Genomic DNA, 19,296 nt, shown 5'->3' on the forward strand with positions numbered 1-19,296 from the left:
TCTCTCAGGTGGTAAAAAGCCACTGCCCGAGCCCCCCTCCTGGGACCGCAGACCAGCACAATCGAGCCAATGATCACGACCACAGAGGGCTTCCTGTGTCCAGCGCTAGGCCTCCTTCTGACCAAGCGGTTCTGTCGGGTAACGCTGCTCAGCTCCATGGGCTGCAGCATGGTGGGGTGCCTGGTCCCTGATAGAAAAGAACAGGTGGCATTTGCTGGGTCTCAGCAAATGGGTCTCATTTCCTGGGAGGCACAGACGTCCAGGCATTTAGAAGAGACAAGTCTCTATTACCCTGCACAAGCCCCATGGAGATAGACAGACAGACACGAATGTCTGCACTAGAGATCCTGGGGACATGAAGAGCACAGATGAGGGGCTCCCAGACCTGCGGGAGGCCGTAGACCACCCAAGGTCTTTCCACAACTACACCAGACAGGGGCGGGAGGAGAGCTGGGTCTGGTGGAAAAACCTAACCCGGTGAAGGGGCAGAGGGTGCAGAAAGGGATCACAGGTCAGGGGTCAGAGGTAGTACACTTTATTGACCAGATTCTCCCAACATCTTGCAACCCCCCACAAAGCCAGACCCTGGGCTTTGCCACCATCCCATCCACCGGACAGGAAGAGGATGCGTCTCGCAAACATCCAAAGGGCCTTGAACAGCAGAGCTGCAGGGTGGGTGTGGGGGAGGCGTGCCAGCCAGGCAGGGGGAGGGGAGTGAGGGACGAGGCAGGGCCAAAGGGCTAAAGCTGGGTGCTGGGCCGGGGACGCCCTGAGGCTCTGCCAGGCCTGGCCAGCCCCTCACTCCCCCAAGTTGAGGTTCGTAGTGGTTCACAGTGAGACTGGCTTGGATTTCGCAGGGCAGCAGGGGTGATGGGCAGACAGGCGCCTGCCACTCCCCCTGCCCGTCCTTGGCCTGACTCACTAAGCTGGGAAGACAGAAAGTCCCCTGCCTATGTCCTCCCTCTGGGACAGGGAAGCCCCGTCTGTCGAGGGGCAAAGGGTAGAGGGCTAGTTCCCTCCGACATCCCCCAGGCTATTAGGAAGGGTCACTCACTCCTGGCTCAGAAGTTTCTAGAACATCTCAGTGAACTTGCCCACCATTCCTCCCAATTAGAAAAATGATTTTGAAATCTAGGAGTTGACTGGGGCCCATCGAACCAAGCAGTAAAAAACCTGGTAAGATCTTGGTTTAAAAAGGTGGCTCTACCTTTGCTTACCAGCCTTGGGAGACCAGATGGAGAGACCAGCCGTGTCTCCACTGTCCAGACTGGAGGGGGTGGCTCATGGCAGCGAGGGGCTGGTGGTGGCCTGGGAACAGGGTGGGAACTGGGGGCGAGATGCAGGAAGCGGTGACATGTGGGACATGGCAGGTCACCCTCCAGTGCTGTGGGCCTGGGCTCGGAGGGCAGCGGGAGGCTGCCGGGGGCCCCAATGGGTACATCTGCCAGGGGGGCACCAGGGCCTCTGCCCCACCAGGAGAGGCAGGGGCCGACAGTCAGGCCTTGTTACTGCCATTGCCCGGCGGCTCCTTGTGGACAGCTGTGTAGTCCGAGGCGGGCTCGAGCCCCAGCATCTGCCGCTGCACCAGCTTGGCGTAGAGGCCGCCCTGGGCCAGCAGCTGCTGGTGTGTGCCCTGCTGCACCACGCGGCCCTTGTCTAGCACCACGATGAGGTGCGCCCGCTCCACCGTGCTCAGCCGGTGCGCAATGATGAGCACCGTGTGCTTCTGCAGGTTGCCGTGGATGGCCTGCTGGATCTGGGGAACAGGAGGGGCCGGCTCACACGGGCGCCACCCAGGCCACCCACAACCCCGCCCAGTCCTGGCTCAGATCCTAGCTCCCCCACTTCTTAGTGAGGCTTAACCTCTCGGAGGCCCAGGTTCTCGTCTGTGAAGGGAGGGCTTGCACAGGCCCTGCTTCCTGGGTTCTGTTCACGGGGACGAAGCTCAGTGCCCACACGAGGGGAGGCTCGTGAGTGATAGACGAGCCCCACCTGGTCGTCTTCTGGTCCTTCTGCTCCTTCCTCTAACCTTGGCCTTGAGTCATGGTCTCACCATCAGCCCCAAAGCCATCACCTTTGAGTCCTCATCCTTCCCTTATCACCCAATCCCTGCATTAGCAAATCATGCAGATCCTGTCTCCCAAGTTTATTTCACTCTGTCTCCTCTTTCCACCTCCACCATCACTGCTTCTCGCCCGGATGCTGGCAACTCTCCCGCCCTGCGCCCTTTTCCATTCCCCACATGGATTTAAATGTTTAGTCAGTTCCTGTGGAACTCCTGCTCCAAGCCATGCAATAGCTTCTCGTTCCACTTAGGATACAGTGCAAACTCCCGGGGGAGGTTTGGGGCCGTGAAACTATTCTGTATCTCCGATGGTGGGCACATGACATTCTGCACTTGTCAAAACCCATAGAACGTACAGCACAGAGAGTGACCCTAACGTAAACCACGGACTTGAGTTGGCAATAATGCATTAATACTGGTCCGTCAATTGTAACAAATGGACCACTCTCGTGCAGGATGTTAATAATAAGGGAAACTGTGGGGGAAAAGGGATATATGAGAACTCTCTGTACTTCTGCTCAGTTTTCTTTAAACCTAAAACTGCTCTAAAAAGTAAAACCTATTAATTGAAAAAAAAAATCCAAACTCCTTCCAAGGGCCAGAGGAGATTCTGTCTCCCTATGACGCTGTCCTCGCCTCGCTCTGTTTAACTCCCACCCACCAGACACGCTGACCTTCGGGCTTGGCTGTGAACTTCCTCTGGAACTTTGCACCCGCTGCCCCCTCTTCCTGGGATGCTCTTACCCCAGAACTTCCCCCGGCTGGTCCTTTCCTTGGGTCTCAGCTCAAATGGTACCCAATGACCCTGGTTCTGTCGGTGTGAACTGCAGACTCAGTACGCACGAGTCCACCCGCACCCTGCACTAAGAGACCCACACTCCAGCAGGGCTTCCACAGCATAAGGTCCCTAGGCTGACCCCAGCCCCCTAATGCTCAGCGTTGCCAGGAGAATGGACTGTTTGTTCTAGCCAACACCTGAAAGTAGATGCCGGACCTCCCTTTCTTAGAGCATTTACTAAAAAGGGCTTATAACTGTAAATCCTTCCTCTGTCCCTTTGAGCTATATGTAAGAATCTCCTACATCTCAGGAGTGTCTTTCTCAAGGACCTGAGAGCCATTCCTCTGAAATGGAATCATCTGGAAGGACAGGGCCTGTCTCCCAGTCTCTATGGGAGGATGGAATCCTGACTTCAATGGCGGCCAGCTAGCAGACCCAGCTGGACCAATCGCACTCACACTGACCTACTGTTTGTCAGCTCTCCCCTGAGCCCCTGCTCTCTCCCCTCCCCACACCCTCATCCTCCCTTTACAACGCCCCTCACCACTGTATCCTCTGCACAAATCGGAAAGGAGCTCAGCCCTTTCCCCATCTGTCAGTAGTTACTGAATCAAATCTGTTTTTCCAGCTTTAATGAATGCCTGGCTGTGTGTCTCTTTGACAGCGGTGGCCCCCTCAATCTCTGTCACACGACAGTTTCACTTTCTATGTAGCACAGGCCACAGGTTGAACTCCTGCTTGTCTCCTTGTTTATTATCTGTTTTCCCCCCTGGAATGGAAACTCCAAGGGGGCAGGGCCTCTGTCCGTCTGGTCAGCCGCCAGCGGAACCCCAGGGCCGGGCACCGCGAGCAGCTCAGTGAACACCTGGGTAATCAACGGGTCCATCCGCGGAGAGACGGAGGGAGCCAGTCAGCTACAAATCATCACTGGACCCTCTTTACCAGTGGAAATGAGACTCAGAGAGGGGAGGAGACTTGCTCAGGTTCTGAGCTGCAGGGCGGAGCTCCTCGTCCACGCTCCTGACTAACCCTGATCATACAGCTTCAGCCCAGGCCCTGAGCCTCCTCTCCCCGGCTCCCCGCCCTCAGACAGGAACACCCCAGTCCGGGAAGCTGATGTCCCAGAAGGGCCCCTGTGGCCACCTCCCGGCCCTTCCCAGCGCCCGTCTGCTGGGTGGAGGGGGGACTCTGGCCACCTGGAGCTGCTCCCTGCTCCAACATCACCCCGCCACCCCACAACTCACCAGGTACTCGCTCTCGGCATCCAGGGCGCTGGTGGCTTCGTCCAGGATGAGGACAGGTGGGTTCCGCACCAGAGCCCGGGCCATGGCCACCCGCTGCTTCTGGCCGCCGGACAGCTGGGCGCCCTTCTCCCCCGTCTCTGCGTGGTGGAGGCACAGGGGCACATGAGCAGAAGGTGAGGTGGGGGCAGTCTTAGGGAAGAGCGAGAAGCCCCCTTCCTCTGCCTTTCCCTGCCACAGTGGGAGCCACCCTCTCCAGGAAAAGGTGTGGCTAAAAGTGCCACCGGCTGGACTACCAACAGCTCTCAAACTCATGAAAGGATGCTCCCCTCCCTGTTCACAGAGGCATGCAAATTACAACTACACGCACTTAGTACCAAGATACCAATTTTTACTCATTAAACTGGCAGAACTCCAAACGTTTGATAATACACCGTGCTGGCGTGGCTGTGGGGAAGCAGGCACTCCCCCGTCTTCCTGGGGCCAGCACAGCTGGTCCAGCCCCCAGAGCTCGCAATAACAGGGCCGCAGTGCACACACTTCTGTGCCCATGGGTTTGTACTGTGCAAGTCTACGGATCACACCCCTTGCACCAGCAAACCCACTGCTGTGAGTTTTCCCTCCAGATCAACTTTCCCCCGCACTGTGATGTAGGCACATGTGCATGACTCAGAGCGCCATTATTGCAAAAACAAAATCCTACTCAAATGTCCATCAATAGGAAACTGAATAAATAAATTATTTATCAAGTAAATTATTATAAAGCCCATACACTAGAATACCATGCAGCTGTTAAAGGAAAGAAGGCAGCTGTCTAGGTATCAATCTGGAAATGTTGCAAGACACTGTGTTAAGTTAAAAAAGGCAGGTGAAGAATATAAGGTGCTGGGTTTTTTTCTGTAAAAGGGTGGGAGGGAATAAAAATATATATTCCTATTTGCATAAAGAAACTCCAAAAAGACACGTAAGAAACAAATGCAAGAAGTTTTGGTGGCGACAGGAGGAAACGGGGGGTGGAGAAAGGAATGGAATAAACTTTTCTTTGCATATCATTTTATGTATTTTTTAGTTTTGAACCATGTGAATAACCCCTTTTCAAGAGTTAAAATTTTAAAGTATATTAAATATAATAAAATATATAATATAAACTAATATATTGTTAAATTTATTTAATTAAAATGTTAATTTATTCATATAAAATTAAGTAACTGTAACTAATATGATATACATATATTATTTAAAAATAATATTTTTGAACTAAACAGAGTTGGTGGTCATACAGTATTGTGAATGTATTAAATGTCACTGAATTGTTCACTTTAAAATGGTTAAGTTTATGTCATATGAATTTCAGGTTGCATCCCTGAGGGTGGACCTTCAGGCACAGTGGAGGTGATGCTCCTGGGCTCTGTACCTGTATTGTAGCCATCCTGGAGCTCCATGATGAAGCCGTGGGCGTTTGCCTTCTGTGCAGCCTCCACCACCATCTCAAAGGGCACAGAGGGCAGGCCGTAGGAGATGTTGTCCGTGATGGAGCGGGCAAACAGCACTGGCTCCTGGCTCACCAGGGAGATCTGCGGGGGAGGAAGGATGGGGCGTGAGAAGCCACGACCGCGTCCATCCAGCTGTCGCCAGGAACCTCGCCAGCCCCTGGCCTGGCTGACGCCAGGGGTCTCAGGTCTGACATCTGATCAGGGCCTACGCCCAGCTGCTGCGTTCAGCAGCTTCTCTTTGCAAACAGTGGAGTCCACTTTCTGCACAAGCCCTCAGCCTCCCCTGCCCAACACACTGAGGCCCACTAAGCTTGCTGCTCTGGGCTAAGCCAGCTTCCTGGCCTCTGAGAGCTCGCTGTCTGCCCCTGTCCTGGAAGAAAAGAGAACGAGAACGTAGAGTGTAGCTCTGTGAGCAAGTCCGTCCAGGCCAGGAGGCGTCCAGGCCAGGAGGCAAGGCCACAGCAGGCCTCCAGGCCACAGAGACCTCCCTAGCTGTTGGCCCCTCCCTTCTAGGAGAACAATTTAACGAAGCTGTTGTCCCATGGTCCCAGGTTTAGGAATTTGGCCTACAAAAATGATAGTATGGAGGATATCACTGCAACACTGTAAGTAGCAAAAAAAGAAAAAGAAACAATCTAGTTGTCCATAAATTGGGGATTGGTTAAGTAATTATAGTGCATGCATAAAATCAAATTGCAATATATATACACACACAGCACAATTTTATTTTTGTTAAAAAAACTAAATATGTGCCTTTACATATTGATCTGTTTAAATAAGACAGGAAACAGACAGGTTGGACGGGATATTTACTACACTGCTAACACTGCTCACCTCCATGGGGCAGAATTGAAAAGGTGAGGTGGAGGGGAACTCGCACGTTAGTTATAAAGATTTTATTTATTTATTTCCCCCCCAAAGCCCCAGTAGATAGTTGTATGTCATAGCTGCACATCCTTCTAGTTGCTGTACGTGGGACGCGACCTCAGCATGGCCGGAGAAGCAGTGTGTTGGTGCGCGCCCAGGATCCGAACCCGGGCCACCAGCAGCGGAGCGCGCGCACTTAACCGCTAAGCCACGGGGCCAGCCCTCGCACATTAGTTATAAAATTCTCTGAATATATGGGAATATGGTTAGATTGTTGCGTTTTACTGTTTGAGGTTTATGAAAATTAAACTTTTTAATTTAAAGAGAAGGTATTCACAAAAGGAAATGCAAGTGGTGAATAAACCATATGAAAAAGTACTTAACATCTTTAGTCCTCATGAAAATGCAGAAGACCACAATGAGCTTCTCTACACACTCACCAACTGGCAAAAATTCAGGATTGACAGTTATTAACTGTCTGAGAATATTAAGTGTCTGAGTGTATTAACTATTGCAAAGCCTGAACAGCTCTGCCCAGGGGCCACTTCCAGAACTTTGTGGGCAGCAGCCTGGTGGTTGAACACCTGGGATCACTTCTCAGCCATCTACCCCTTGTTATATGCACATGGTGGGCAGATTCCGCAGTCTGTGGCCTCTGTCATCATCTAGAACTTGGCTGAGTGTTCTGGAACCTCTGTGTCAACCCTGAGGCTCTCACATAATTTAATGTACATTAATGATATAAACGGCACCTCCTTAATAGTTGGTGTTTCTTGTATAGTGTACAACCTGAACAATCATCCAGGGCATCCCTGTTCTTATGCCAGCACAGGATCAAGTGTTGAGGCTCCTTTTCTGAAAGGATTACCAAAAACCATATGGTCACGAATAGCCTCCTTTAAGTACTGGGGATGACTTAACTGTGGAACAACTGGAAGTCTCATCCACTGCTAGTGGGAAGGTAAAGTGGTATGACCACCTTAATGACAGTAACTACTATAGTTGAGGATATGCATCCACTCCAGGAGAACATAACCATGTGTATAACATAACCGGGGAACACGGACAAAATTGACCACATCAGTACTGCTAGTAATAGTAAAAAACAAGAGACAACCCAAATATCCATCAAGCACAGAATGCGTAACAGGTTGTGACAAGTCTACACAGTGGATTATCATCCAGCAATGAAAATGAATGAACTACAACCACAGCCTCAACCTGGATGACTCACAAATAATGCTGAGTGGAAGAAGCAAGACACACACGAATACACGCTTCGTGATTCCAGCCAGATGAAGCTCAAAGCCAGGCAAAACACAGCTGTGCTGTCTGCAGAGGCACACAGAGACGGCACGACGAAGGACAAGCAAGAAAATCACGATCATAAAAGTCAGGAGAGACACTGCTTCTGGGGGGAAGAGAAAGGATACGTGGGGGGCTTCTAGAGTGCCAGAATATTCTATCTCTTGACCTGGGTGGTGTTACATAGGTGATAATTCTTTGAACCATCATTTGTCTTTAGGCTCCTCTCTGCGTCTGTCATAGGTCCCGAGACAGAAGGTCAGACAAAGAAGGGGCGGAGGGGGGCAGCAGAGCCATCACATACCACTCGGTGCAGGTACTTGTGGTCATAGGCGCTGATGGGCTGCCCGTCCAGTAGCACGCGGCCCCCATCCAGGGGGTAGAAGTTCTCCAGGATGTTGACACAGGAACTCTTCCCACTGCCCGAGGGCCCCACGAGCGCGGTCACCTTGCCTGGGGACAGGCTGAAGGAGACATTCTGCAAGGAACAGGCAGACACCGTGTGAGGCCACTGGCTTAGATGCTCTGGCCTCAGACGCGGGCAGGCACCCTTCCCAGACCACCCCATGCGCCTACGCCATGGTTGGGCACACTGCTGGTCCCCCAGAATGCTCTCCTTTCTAGGAGTTGGCAGCACTTTTATACTTGCTTCCTCTGCCCGGAATGTTCTTTCTGTAGAGGCATCTGCTCCTGGTTCAGGTCTCGGCTCAAAAGTCAGCTCCTCCAAGAAGCCCTCTTTGACTGTTAACACCATCTCTGCAGACTAACCCTGTCATGCCACCCTGATCTACTGCCTTCCTAGCACTTATCCTGGAATCCTTTTGCTAATGATCTGTCTTCCCCAACTAGAGCCCAAACTCCACGAGGGAGGGACTACGCCTTTCCTGTTCCTGGCTGTGCTGCCACGGCCTGGCCTGCAGGAGGTGCTCGAGAGGAGGTGAGGGAAAGGATGATTTGGGCAGGCCTCGAGGTTCCCTCTCACCTGCAGGACTTGGGTGTGGGGCCGAGTGCGGTAGGTGAAGGTCACATTCTCAAAATCCACTCGGCCCTCCAGGTGGTCAGGGGCCAAGTCCCCATCATGCACCATGGTTGGCTGCCGGTCGATGAACTCGAACACCTTCTCGGCGGCCCCCACTCCTTGCATCAGGCCACTGTAGACGGAGCCCACGGACTGCGGGGGAGGAGACACACTGCGGGGTTCCTGTCCCACCAACATCCCACTGCTGGGACCCCCCCATTGTGCCAGAGAGTGAAGGGGGTGCAGAGAGAGCAGGGACACAGCAGCAGTTCTGGGGGGCACGGGGCGCTGCTGGAGCCCCACCTGCTAGCACAGCAGATAATGATAAGGAGAAACTGAGGACAGCGATACAAAATACCGCGGCCGTTTATCAGAACACGAGGAGCCAGCGCCTCGGAGTCCCCACAGCTCAAGCTCCCCTCCGCCCAGCAGAGGAGGTGCTGTCGCCCCCCAGAGGGGGGAACGGAAGTGCAGGGAAGTTCCGTGAACCAGCCAGACTGCCGCCCAGCAGAGATCAGACCTTCCTCTTTCTGCTGCCACAGCATTTTTAAAATTTCAGTTTTAAAAATGGCTCTTAATTTATACTCTACATTCTCCTTGGGTAAAAATATACACAACATAAATGTGAATAATAATGACGACTCATCTTATTGAGCACTTTGTGCATGTTACAAGGTAGGTTCTATCATGATCTCCTTTTTGCTGGCACAGAGAGCACAAGTAACTTTCCCCAGGTCACACAGCCGGCACGTGGCAGAGCCAGGACTTGAGCCCAGGCATGTCCGGTTCCCGAGTTTGGGCCCTCACGTACTGTGACTGAGTGTCCTGGCTGAAGTGGGGGTGATGTTAATGCCAGTGTCATGGTTTTGTGATGATAGTGCTCGGCACACTCGGCCCTCGATGCACCACAGCGACAACTGTGATCATTCATATCGAGATATTATTATGCATATTCAGATGCAAGTTCTCCTTCATGCCTCATCCCTGGTTATCCATGTACTCTCTTTCCAGTGCTTTCTCTGTGTGTTTACAAACACATGCACGTATACAATTAAATAATTTTGAGATTAAAAAAAAAATCAAATGGGCTCAGACTACCCCTATTGCTCAGGGATCAGATTTTTCACTTAACAGTGTATCTTCGGTTCTTTCCACGCCGGTGCGCACAGATCCACCTCATTTCTGCGGCTCTGCCTGGTACTTACAGAACAGATGGACTGTTTCTGGAATACAGATGTACCGTACTTACCCAATCCCTGACTGGTGGGCACCTGAGGGTGTTTCACCCTCTCCCTGTTATAAACAATGCTGCGCTGACATCCAGGGCCCACACCTCTGCCCCCTGGAGGGGGTAATTCTGAGGTGTGGGTTCCTAGAGGGAGAAACGCTAAGACAAACGACACTGCCTGTGTGACTGTCCAATGCAAAGTGTCACCTGCAGCAGATGCCTACACCCCGTCCCCACAGACACGTCCTTGAGCTTCATCACTGTGGACACAAGGGCCCAGGATCCGCTTGGGGGGAACCCAAATAAGGCATAGTGTAGAAGAACCCCTGTGTTTTCCGTGTTGCTGCTCTTTACAGTGGGTTAAAATAAAGCCAGATTCATCTGGCTTTGAACCCAGTCTCCCACAAATGTGGGACGCAAGTCACTTAACCTCACTGAGCCTCAGTTTCTTTTCTGAGAAATGGGAATCTGAAGACCGCTCAGGAGCTCTTACGAGCCTTTTCTGAAATAACCTTTGTTGCCACCACCTGGCTGGATAAATGGAGTTGCCGTCATTTGTTGGCAGTATTATTGTCATTGGTATTATTATGTTCTCTCCCCTACCTACTTTAGAAAGAAATGCCACATCCCTCGGACCCTGGAGCACCCCACCATGTAGGTCCCTCTTCCCCACACGCCCCTCCCTTCTCCCGGGACCCGTCCCCAGCCAGCCCCTTACCTCCATGCAGTCTCCCAGGACAAACTCGTAGATGATGAAGGAGATGAGGTTGCCGCTGGTCATCTGCCCTGAGATGACGAGGTGGCCCCCATAGTAGAGGATACTCACCTGGACCACCAGGAGCGTGAGCTGGGGCAGAGGGAGGGGGATGTGGGTCAGATCGGCCCCCCACGGCCCCCATTCCTGGCCCCCAAGCTACAAGGGGAGGTGAGAGCAGCTGTGGGCTGTGCCCTCCCAGCCACAAACTGAAACTCCAGCTAGGAGCAGGGATGTCCTCCCACGTGCTGGTGCCCGTCTGTCCCTCACGTCCTCCCCCTCCCCCGCTGTGGAGTTTTTCCCTGCAAAGGCCTCCAGCTGGAGCAGGCCATGGGCCTGGCTGAGAACAAGGCTTTCTTTGTAAGGCCCTGGCACACACATGCAACCCCCAAGTGCCCCAGCTAGGCCAAGGGGAGCTATTAGTGCTCCTCCTCATGGGGCAGAACAAGGCTCAGAGAGGTCACGTCCACTGGCTAAGGCCACACAGCGAGCCAGGCAGAGAAGATGCCGTCTGTTTCCTCGCCCACAAGGTTCCCTGAAGGAGGGCTGTGTCCTGGGGTCCCCTGCCTCCCTCTGGTGCCTGGGGGGTGTCTGGGAGCGGAGTGGAACCTGAGTGCCCATGACAACCCAGTCAGGGTCCTTATTTGCCCCTCCCCACCCCCAGGCCCCAGAACTAGGCCCTGGCTAGACCTCAAGTGTCCTTGTGCAAGCAACAGAGGCGCCCCTGCTCGTGGGCAGACTGCTAAGACTTGGTGAGCTGAGCTGGATTTGGGGCCCCTTCTCCTGCCTGGCTGGGCACTTTTGCGAGTCCCTGTCCCAGAGAGTCCCTGCCCCTGGATCCCTGTAGACCACCAGCTTCTTCTTCCCCTAAATTCCTCATTCCTGCCCCAGCTACCACCCGGCGTGCCCACGGCCACGACAGCGGCCTGTCGTGGCAGCGACAGGACCCATGTGCTCCCCATCCTCCAGGGAGGGGCTGTGACACCCCCCGGAGTGAGCCGGACACTCTAGGGGGATGCGTGTGGTTGTGACACTGGATCTGTCGGAAAGTGGCCTAGGCTGGGTCTCGGCTGGCCTTGAGGAGACTCCCTCCTTGGCAGGAATGTTTCCCCAGCTGAGAAAAGAAAGCTCCTACCCTGCCACCCATGCCCAGGCCAGAGGGAAAGAGGGGTACTCCGTGAGGACCGTCCCCAGGAGCTGCATGCTTTTCCAGAAAGACTCTCCACTGACAAGCAGAAAGCTGGGATCGAGTGACATCAAGTGCAGCCAGCCCGATGCCACCATGCAGGAACCCGGGCTAACGTCCTCATCAAGGGCTCCCCCATCTGTGTGTCCCATCCTCCACGGTCAGACCTGCCTGGGGCCTGGGGCACGTACCCCGTTGCCCCAAACGTAGTACGTGTAGGCCGCCGCCTCTTTCCTGTTCAGCTTGTACACCTGCTGCAGCTTCTGCGAGTACACCTCCGTCTCCTCCTCCTCGTTGGCGAAGCTGCGGACCGTCTTCATGGCGCTGATGGTCTCCTCGGCTGTGTTGCTGGCTCTGGCCAGGGCGCTCTGAACCTCTTTGGAGAGCCTCTACGGGCAGGAGGGGGGACACCAAACCTGAGCCCCAGGCCTCTCTGGGCTTTCCTACCCTTAGTTGGTACCAGCTCCATGCGGGGAGTTCTGGGGACAAAAGGATAAGACCTAGCTCCCCTTTGTCCCCCGTCTCCTCTCGCTTGACTTGATGGACTCAGAGAATAGGGTCCAGCTGGGTTCTACGGGTGAGATCCCAAAGTTCCAGCTCCTGAGGGATGGGAGGCTGGTCGTTAAGTCTTCTCCAGGAGTCAAAGGAGGTTATTCATGACCATACAATTTTTGGTAATCCTTTCAGAAAAGGAGCCTCAACACCTGATCTTATGCTGGCATGAGAGCAGGGGTGCCCTGGACAGTTGTTCAGATTGTACACTATACAAGAAGTACCAACTATTATGGAGGCATCATTTACATCGTCAGCATACATTAAATTATGTGAGAGCCTGAGGGTTGGCACAGAGATCACAGAATTCCTAGCCAAGTTCTAGACGTTGACAGAGGCCATGGGCTATGAAATCTGCCCGCATTGTGTGTGTATAACTGGGGATAGACAGTTGAGAAGTGGTTCCAAGTGTACCACCACCAGGCTGCTGCCTCCCAGAGTTCTGGAAGCATCTCTGGGCGGAGCTGTTCAGGTTTTGCAACAGTTACCACACTCAGGCTGCAACCAGCCAGGAAGGCTGCCCCAGAGGCCAGGACAGGATCCTGCACAGGCACGTCCCACGACCCGCGAGTCACGCCCAGGCCGTCGGGAGCCCACAGTGGACTTGGGCGTCTTGGTGGAGCCCGCTGTGCCCTGAGTCATGTCTGGCTGCGGGTGGCGCGGGTGGCTCGTGCCGGTGACTCGGGCTATATTAACGCCTGCAAGTGCAGGCCGAGCTTCCTGGAGGCCCACCTGCACTTGAGGCGGGGCCTGAGGTGTGCACAGAGGTGGGGCTGCTGGGGGGAGCGCCAGGGTTTCCTGCCCCCCCCCCAGGGGCCGGCAGGAAGGCAGGAAGGGCGGGGCAGGGAGCAGAGGAAGGGAACCAGGTCCCACTCGAACTCGCATGTTTACTTTTCCTACTCAGGGCGAAATGGCGGCGGCCTCAGGGCGGTGGGCTCTGCCCGAAGGCGACCCAATGGCTGTGGGGAATGGATTCATTTTGGGCCGGGCCTCAGGTCATGGGCACCAAGGGTTCTGACTGAGCCGGGAAAGCTGAGCCAATCACGTGTCTAACCCCCTGCTTAGGAGAACCCGACCCCCCGGGTCAGTGGGGACGGGGCGCCTTCACCTGTCTGGACCTGGCCTTGGTCCCTTAGGGCTCGGGGGCACCCACCAAGGGGCAAAGCAGGAGGAGGGTGAGGCAGGGGCCCAGCTCACAGGCCGGCCTTCCCCGCAGAGGCAGTGCCAAGGGGCGGCGGGAGGGGACAGCAGCCTGTCCACACCGCATCACGGCCCGAGCCACCCCAACAGAACACACACTCTACAGAAAGAGCACACTCCCCACTCAGAGGGAAGACCGAATGCTGTGCAAAGGTCCCCACCTTGGCCCCTGCCACCTCCCTGCCCTCATTTCCCATCCTCTCCCCTCGCTCATCGCTCCAGTCTCCCTGAGGCTTCTCAAACACACCAGGCACATGCCCACCTCAGGGCCTAGGCACTGGCTGTGCCCTCTGCTTAGAATGTGCTTCCCCAAGATGTCCACTTCTTGACTCAAACGTCACCCTCTCAGAAAGACCTGTTTAAAATTGCAACCACCTCAATACTCCCAGTCTCTTTCCCTCGGTTCATTTTACTTCTAGCACTTACCATGTTTTACTGTATTATACATTCTCATTATTATCATTGTTGTTACTTATCATCTGTCTTTCCCACTAGAATATAAGCTCCCTGTGGGCGGGGCCTTGTCTGCTTCATTGGCGGGTCCCAGTGCTGGGCACAGAGGGCTGCTCAACAAGTACCACCTGAATGACTGAAGGAACAAGTGACTGACCACAAACAGGGCCTCGAGATGAGTCCTTCACTAGCCCCGGGGCCCCCAGCCCCTTCTGAGGGGACACGGTTGGGGGGGCGGCCGTGCGCAGGGCCCCCGAAGGGACCAGGCGGGCCTACCTTGTAGTACTTGCCGTAGATGTCGGACACCATCATGATGATGGGGAAGCCCATGAAGGTGACCAAGGAGAGCTGCCACGAGAGGCTGAACATGAAGACCACCACGCCCGTGACCTTGACCGTGTTCCGCAGGAAGATGTTGATGTTCTGGGAGACCAGGTCGCTGACCATGGTGGTGTCCGAGGTGAGGCGGGAGATGAGGTCCCCTGGAACACAGGCAGCTCAGCTCCCGCTGCAGCAGCGAGGCTGCTGTGGGCCGGGCAGGGGACACTAGGGGGCTTCCGAGACAGGCACGGGAGCGGGGACCTCCCCCACCGTCCGGGGGGTGCGGGGAGGGAAAAACAGACGCCCTTCGCGGGCTGCTCTGAGCCCAGCCCTTGTCACCAGCCTCTGGCTTCAGGTTCAGCACGTCCCAGAGCAGAGACGGCGACTGAGGCTCAGAACGGGGAAGCGGCTGGCTCAGCGCCTCTCCTTGGCACAGCAGAATCAGAGCCACGTCTCCTCCGTTCCCTGGCAGAGGGGACAAAGCCCCTCTTCCCTCACAAAGAAATGACCATCTGGCCTGGGGGAGGGGAAAGGACCAGACACCCTTGTACCAACTGCTGGATCCCGGGCTAAGAGCTCCACAGCAGCCCCCTGGCGTGGCTGCTGTTATCGTTCCCATTCTAGAGATGAAGAGACAGAGGCTCAGAGAGGTGAAGTTAGTGAGTGGTGGAACCAGGGCTGGACCCAGGTTGGCCTCTCAGAGCCTGGGATCCTGGCCCAGACTACACCATCCTCCCTGCTCGCCCTGCACCCCCACCCCACTCACCCCCAGAGGCGCTGGGCCTCTCAGGCCACAGGCTTCGGTAGTCCTGGCCCTGGTGATTCCCAGAGGGCGGTGGGAGGCGAGGCCTCGGCTCCTGCAGGGACCTCGGGTGGGCTGGCCAGGGTCCTACAGCGGCCACAGCTCATGCCAAAACCTAGGCCAGCAGGCCAGCTCCCCAGGGCTGAGGCGGGGCCAGGGGCCAGCCAGCCTCTGGGGTGTTTCCATCCCGAACCGGACAGAAAAGCCAGTGGCGCTGAGGCCACTAGTGTGCCCATGTAATTCCTCAACGCAAGGCAAGCCCTGGGCCCCGGGGGGGACAAACCTGTGCGATTCTCGTCAAAGAAGCTCATCTCCTGAGACACCAGTGAGCGGAAGAGACGGTTTCGAAGGCGAATGTTCAGTCTGGCAAATACGAGGGTAAAAATGCCGCCCCGAATACCTGCGGCAAATGAGCTAATTGCAGATAAGAGATGTTATATAGAGCACGGCGTCCTTCTGACAACCAACAGCCATACCCGGCTGTCCCCTCCCGCTGCTGGCAGGCGTGGGCCACTCACAGGGCGGAGACGGGGCAGGACCCCAACCTCGAGCCCACTCTCCAGGGCTGGCACCACCATGGGGCCTCCCTTGTCCCCCAGCTGGAGCCCCCGAGGCGCGGGCAAAGAGGGGACTGTGTTTATGGGGGGCGAGGGACCCGACTTTGCCAGCCAGACCCCTCTGCCTTCCAGAACAGCACAGACAAGGCTGGTCCTTGTTTCCCACTTGGAAAACAGCCAGGAAGGGTGAAAAGGGAACCCTCGAGGCTGAAGCCGTTTTTAGGGAAAAGAGGGTGTGGCTCTAGGGCATGGCTCAACCACATGGACATGGGTTCTAAGCCAGTTTGGCTGTTGGTTATCACGGTGACCAGCTGAGGGACAGGCCCAGCAGGGGCATTTCTTGGGCCTCCCTGGCCCATCTTCCCCTGAGGAGCTGGCCCCTCACCTCCCTCCCCTGCTGCAGGCCTGGGGCAGGGCGTGGGGTCGAGAGCTGGCTACCTGCTGATGGCCAGCAGACACATGACAGTGACGGCTGTGCTGAACTGCTCCATGCTCTTCTGGAGGACGATGCCGTCAATGGCCCGGCCGGTGTAGTAGGGGAGGAAGGTCTCTCCTGCGGGGACAGGCGGGCTCAGCGGGTGTCTGCAGCCAGGGGAGCCCCTACCCCTCCTCCCAGAAGCCCACACGCCACCCGCTCTGCTCGCTCCACTGGTGGGGCTTTCTCTCCTGGCAAACTCCTGCTTCTCCCCATGGCGGGAGGGGGTGGGGGCCGCGTCCTGCTCAACACCCCCCTCTTCTCAGGGAGCAGGAACACAGGACACACGGGTTATTCAATCTATACAGCCAGGGTCAGCAGTATTAATAACGGCCACCAGGCACTGAGCACTCAGAGCGTGGGACGCCCGTGCGACACTTCATTCTCTCTGCACGGGGACTTGAGTTGGTCCTGCCATCACCCCACTTTACAGAGGAGGAAAGTGACACTGAAAAGATGAGATGACGCTCGCCCAGGCCACACAGCAATCATGGGCTGACTGATGCCAATTTCACTTCCTTCTTCTCACTGGCAGAGGGTTCAGAGTCCAAATTCTAGAACCTCAGAAGATGCTGATATTCTGGTTCCAAGCAGTGCTGGAAATGGCCACCCCGCCCCTCCTGGTGGGGCACTGCACAGTTTGCCAGGTTATTTCCTCCCCGTTTGTCTTACTGAATCTTCACAACAATCCAGGTGGGGTGGGGAGAGGGGTCCAGAAGGGATGTGACTCCCGTTTCACAGAGGTGGAATGGGAGACTCAGAGAGGCGGAGTAATTCGCCAGAAGTCACACAGCAATTAAGAGGAAGGGCTAGGACTCAAACCCAAACTGGCTTCCAATCTGGGGGTTCTTTCCTCGTCCCTTCCCTCCCAATAATCCGGAATGCCCACTCATCTTATGGAAATGAGGGACATGGGATGGAATATGGCCCCAGCAGGCCGTGTCCCCTGTTTTCACTGCAGCTCTTTCCACAGGCACAGCCTGGCTCGGGGCTGGGCATACAGTAGGCGCTCAATGAAGGTCAGTGAATGAATCCTGGGCAGGCCTGCCAGCCCCTCCCTGGCCAGCTCTACACTGGCTCAGGGGGGACCGTGAGGCCTTCTGTGGGGTTCTGGTGCCCTCTGCTGGTTGGGGCACAGGGACCACAAGGTGGCAGCCTAGAGAACTTGAGTCCCCACGGTCCTCAGCCAGATGGGGCCTCCAGCCACCGCTGTGGAATTCTGCCTGAGCTGAAGTTCTGCCTCAGTTTACCCACAGGAGAGAAAAGGACATCAGTGAGCTCCAACAGCACTTTGATTCCAGCAAGCACCGACAATGTTACCCACCGCAGACGTTTCTCGAGCCCTTACTGGGTGTGGGCGCTGTGCCACACACCTGTGCCAACTCTCTGTCGAATCTGCACAAGAACCACGCGAAACTCTCCAATCTGTCAGCAAATCCTGTGGCTGCACCTTCAGAATATTTCCAGAACCCGAACACTTTCACTGTCTCTCCTGCCCCATCTGAGTCCAAGTTGCCAATCTTGCCTGGACTATCTCCAACTCCAAGTTCTCCCCGCCCCTGTCCCCGTCAGCCTGTTCTCCACTCAGTTGACAGCAGGATCCTGTGACACCGAAATCAGATCCTGTCGTCCCTCAGCTCAGAACAGTCCAATGGCTCCCATTTCACCCACAGTAAAAGTCAAAGTCCTTACAGTGGCCAACGGTGTCCTGCACGATCGGGCCCCTGTGACTGACCCGACTTCATCTTCTACACCCCTCATCCCTCATCGCACTCCAGCTCCTCTGGCCTCTTTGTATCCCTTTAACAACCAGGCACCTTCCTGCCTCAGGACCTTTGCATGGACTGTTCCCTCTGCCTGGAGCACTGTTACCCCAGATATCTGCTGTCTCATCTCTTTCAAGTCTCAAACGCCTCCCAACAATCCTATAGGTATTATTATTCTTCCCATTTTACAGATGAGGAAACTGAGGCTCAGAGAGGTCAAGTTACTTGTCCAAGTTTATATAGTCGGGTTGCCACAAAATTCATATTAAAGCATCTCAATTTACTAGGAGATACTCAACACTAAAATTGACCTTTTTATCCAGTGGGCAGTTTTTCTTTAAAATTATGAGGTGTCAGAAAAAGCTGGGCCCTACTGGATGCTTGTTGATTGAAAAACAATTATTAATAATCACAGCACCTAACTTTCACGAAGAACTGATTTCTGCTAGGCACCATGCTTCATCTCATTTAATCCTCACAGGAACCCAACGAAGCACCCATTTCAGGATGAGAAAATTGGAGGTTGGCCGGGTTCAGTAAACTTGTGTAAAGTTATCAGTGAAGTCCAGGGACTTTAACTTCAACCCAATCCTGCAGGCCAGCAGAAGCTGCTCGGCTGTATTTCAGGACATCCGCATTCCCTGAGCACACACTGGCTGACAACAGGGCTCTGGCAGGGGGGAAACGAGGTCCTGGGGCGCCATCTGCCTGCATGGGCAGGATGTGATCTGTTCGTTCGTTCATTCATTCATTCATTCATTCATTCCGTGAGCCTGCCTCTGTGCCAGGTATCGGGGGAACCAGGGTGAATCGGACCTGGCCCCCAACCCCGTGGGGCTCAGAGCCTGGTAGTGGAGGCAGGAGGGTAGATGCATGATTTTCATGTCACCAACACTATGACTGAGGTGCAGACAAAGGGCCGTAGTTGGTAGAATCCGAGAAGGCTTCTCTGAGGAGGGGACATCTGGGCCTTGAAGTGTGAGTAGGAGAAACTATCTGGTTAAACGGAAAGGGGTCACCCCAGTACTCACAGCCACTGAAAGTTCTTGGGTGTTTTCTATGTGCCAGGAGTGTCCAGGGTGTCTTCCTCGTGTTAACTCACTGAACCTCACAACCCCCAGTGCAGTGGGCACTGTTTCTACGCCCATTTTACAGCTGAGGAGACCGAGACTTCGAGAGGTTAAGTAACTGGCCTAAAATCACAGAGCGGTTAAGGGGCCGGGACTGGGAGGGTG

At 54.9% G+C, this 19,296-nt stretch overlaps 1 protein-coding gene across 1 annotated transcript in view; it reads right to left on the reverse strand.

Moving 5' to 3' along the window:
- Positions 1-378: 378 nt before the first annotated feature.
- The window catches only part of ABCB9 (ATP binding cassette subfamily B member 9), a 29,428-nt gene continuing 10,510 nt past the window's right edge, over positions 379-19,296 (reverse strand). The window contains exons 3-12 of the mRNA XM_087423375.1: positions 16,259-16,373; positions 15,547-15,677; positions 14,417-14,622; positions 12,127-12,324; positions 10,714-10,842; positions 8,732-8,920; positions 8,054-8,227; positions 5,499-5,658; positions 4,088-4,224; positions 379-1,756 (exon numbers count right to left, since the gene is read on the reverse strand). Coding sequence (XP_087279501.1) covers positions 1,496-1,756; positions 4,088-4,224; positions 5,499-5,658; positions 8,054-8,227; positions 8,732-8,920; positions 10,714-10,842; positions 12,127-12,324; positions 14,417-14,622; positions 15,547-15,677; positions 16,259-16,373 — 1,700 coding nt within the window. The 3' untranslated portion in view covers positions 379-1,495. The remainder of the gene's footprint in view (positions 1,757-4,087; positions 4,225-5,498; positions 5,659-8,053; positions 8,228-8,731; positions 8,921-10,713; positions 10,843-12,126; positions 12,325-14,416; positions 14,623-15,546; positions 15,678-16,258; positions 16,374-19,296) is intronic.

The sequence above is a fragment of the Ceratotherium simum genome, chromosome 35, assembly GCF_057802395.1.
Source record: "Ceratotherium simum simum isolate JZ-2026a chromosome 35, ASM5780239v1, whole genome shotgun sequence".
Taxonomy (NCBI): domain Eukaryota; kingdom Metazoa; phylum Chordata; class Mammalia; order Perissodactyla; family Rhinocerotidae; genus Ceratotherium; species Ceratotherium simum.